This window comes from Rattus rattus, chromosome 5 (assembly GCF_011064425.1).
Source record: "Rattus rattus isolate New Zealand chromosome 5, Rrattus_CSIRO_v1, whole genome shotgun sequence".
In the NCBI taxonomy this organism is placed as follows: domain Eukaryota; kingdom Metazoa; phylum Chordata; class Mammalia; order Rodentia; family Muridae; genus Rattus; species Rattus rattus.
The window spans coordinates 94,073,029-94,075,645 of NC_046158.1; the positions used below are offsets into that span (position 1 = coordinate 94,073,029).

General features: G+C 39.8%; 1 protein-coding gene across 6 annotated transcripts in view; it reads right to left on the reverse strand.

Moving 5' to 3' along the window:
- Nucleotides 1-875: 875 nt before the first annotated feature.
- Meis2 (Meis homeobox 2) overlaps nucleotides 876-2,617 on the reverse strand; it is a 203,243-nt gene continuing 201,501 nt past the window's right edge. For all 6 annotated transcript variants that reach the window (XM_032903903.1, XM_032903904.1, XM_032903908.1 and 3 more), the window contains one exon: nucleotides 876-2,357. In XM_032903903.1, the coding sequence (XP_032759794.1) occupies nucleotides 2,071-2,357 (287 nt within the window). In that variant the 3' untranslated portion in view covers nucleotides 876-2,070. The remainder of the gene's footprint in view (nucleotides 2,358-2,617) is intronic.

Genomic DNA, 2,617 nt, shown 5'->3' on the forward strand with positions numbered 1-2,617 from the left:
ACCAAGTCTAACCATCTCTCCACCTCCTATTTATTGTCCCCTTTAAATGGAGGAGTCAACATTTAGGACTTAGGCAAGCCTAAATAGTGTGTTTATTTGGAAACTCTAGGAGTGTGCAGATATCTCAAGCATCTACACTTTGCACACTTACTGACCACTGCCCAGCACCAACAAGCTTGCGGCTCTAGATTACCAAGTGAAGTTCTGAAAATGCTATCATAAGCATCTCTTTTCTTCCTTTTAAGAGAAAAAGAGAAGGCACCAGATTATCATACTTGCATCCCTGCATATGGAGAAAGCATCCTCATTAAAAAGACACCACTGTATTATTTGTATCAAATATTAGTGCTTAAGCACTCTTTTAAGCTCAGAATTTCCAACTCCACAGAAAGTGTTTACTTATCTATAGACACCTAGATGTAAACTTTACTATTTACAAAGTCAACAGTATTTGAGTGAGATGGACTACAGATAAATCATGTTTGAGCGCACACATACTTTCTTATGATATAAAAATTAACATGGACTAAACCCTCTATTCTACTGGTGGGTGCACAGGCAAAAGCTTTATCTGAAGTTGCTTTTTAAAACATCATGCAGCTATAGTAAGATGCTGTGCATTTCGAAGGTGATTTTCTCAAGCTGGTTATAACGCACATAATTTCATACCTTTGGAAGTTTTCTGTTGATGAGACCTAAGAGTCCAAACATACAATGAAAAGCTATGGATGACTAGATGCTGGTAAGTTACATCTTAAACACGCTCAAGTTCCTTAGAGTAGGGGTGAGGGTGGGAAACCATCATGCACTTTCATCGGTGCCCAGTAGCTGGCATCCTGCAACCTTCAAACCATTAAAAACACCAAAGCCTGACAAAAAATCAAAAATGAAATATTTATTACCGCATTTTGTGACTTAACACCTTTTTTTTTAACATAACGTCACAGTCCTCATACAAGTATTTTAATGTAAATTTGACAAAGCTTAAAGGTAACAGCATTTTCTTCTAGTGAGGAACACGTGCTGAGAAAAGAGGATCCCATGGACATACAATACCAATTCCACAGCAGATCTGATACTAGCAAAAACATTCTTTTTTTTTTCAATTGAGGTAAACACATAGAATATCTAACATGAAACAATTAAAAGACCGAAGTCTGTACGAAGTTTGTTACAGTATTCTCTTGCTCCGTTTTATCCCCCAAGCTTTGAGTTCCTGATAGAATCTTATGGTGCAATGACCATGAATAATTTCTGTGTGTGTGTGTGTGTGTGTGTGTGTGTGTGTGTGTGTGTGTGTGCTCGCGCACACATGTGCGCGCGTTGAGGAAGCTGTCCAACTTAAGATTGCTTTGTCCATAGCCAAGGCTTGGGACTTGAAGAAGCCTTCGCTTTGTCTCTAAATCTTCACTGGCAAGCTCTTTGAAGAACAGTCCCCCAAAATCATAATAAGAATTGGCTTATGAAGCACAAACTATAAAGATCTGTTTGAAACTAAAGGACACACGGACGGGGGAACAAAGGCCGGGCATGAAAACACATTCTAGCCGCTGGAGTTAGTGATGAGGTTCAGCCAAGTGTCCATCTCTCTCCGCAGCATGGTTCTTTTCTCATTGGCCCAACAGGTTTAAAATATACCACAGTTCTCTTCTGGATAGTGAATTCACTGATGAACCAAGACAGTCATTCTTTTGGGAACAACACACATAGTGTGGAAAACAAGGATATATTTTTTTTTCTCTTCTAAAACTATTTGAGGCAACATAACGGAGTGATCAACAGAAATGTACAAGTTTAACTTAGTCCCTATGTTTATGCTACAGTAGTTATAACTCTCGGAGTCTCTCTCCAGAGGATCTTTGCATGGACAAAATTGTCTCGATGACCCCCATCGCTTCACATTTGTGTTCTTGTCCCATTGGTCCTCTGTTGCTTGATGAAAAATGACAAAAGTAAAAAATAATCACAGCTGTCTGGAGTTTCATATTAAGTGTCACATCTGGTCAAAGTTCGGAGAGTCTTAGTCAATAGTTTTTGCGTGTGTTTCCTTCTTCCTTGAGTTCCCTTATACTATTGGGCATGAATGTCCATAACCTGTCCGCCAACATTGGGATCTACAGAATTTAACATTGTGGGGCTCTGTGCTGACATAGTCATTCCAGGGTGGGTAGGGGGTCCTCCGTGCATCATCATGGCTGGGTGGTGGGGATGGCTTGGCAAATATGAATGCATTGGGGGTCCATGTCTTAACTGAGTAGGGTGTGGGGTCATCTGGGGAGGAGTGTAACTCGGCTGGGCCATACCCATTCCCACTGGACCACCCTGAGAAACGTAGTCCCCTGGCATGCTCTGCAAACCTGAAACCAGAGAGGGGAAAAGAAAGCAGGTCAAATTCCCAAATGTTGTTATACTTTACCCATCAAAGATGAAAAAAAGAAAAAGAAAGAAAAAGAAAAAAAAAACAACAGACACTGCAAATCTTATATCTAAATTTAGCTGCAGACTCTTGCCAATGTTTGCAGACATTCAAATTGTAGTTTGCATTTAATTTCATCTCACAGCAGTATAATGCAACACAACAGAACTAAATATTTAATGCAACTAAATGTCATAAAGT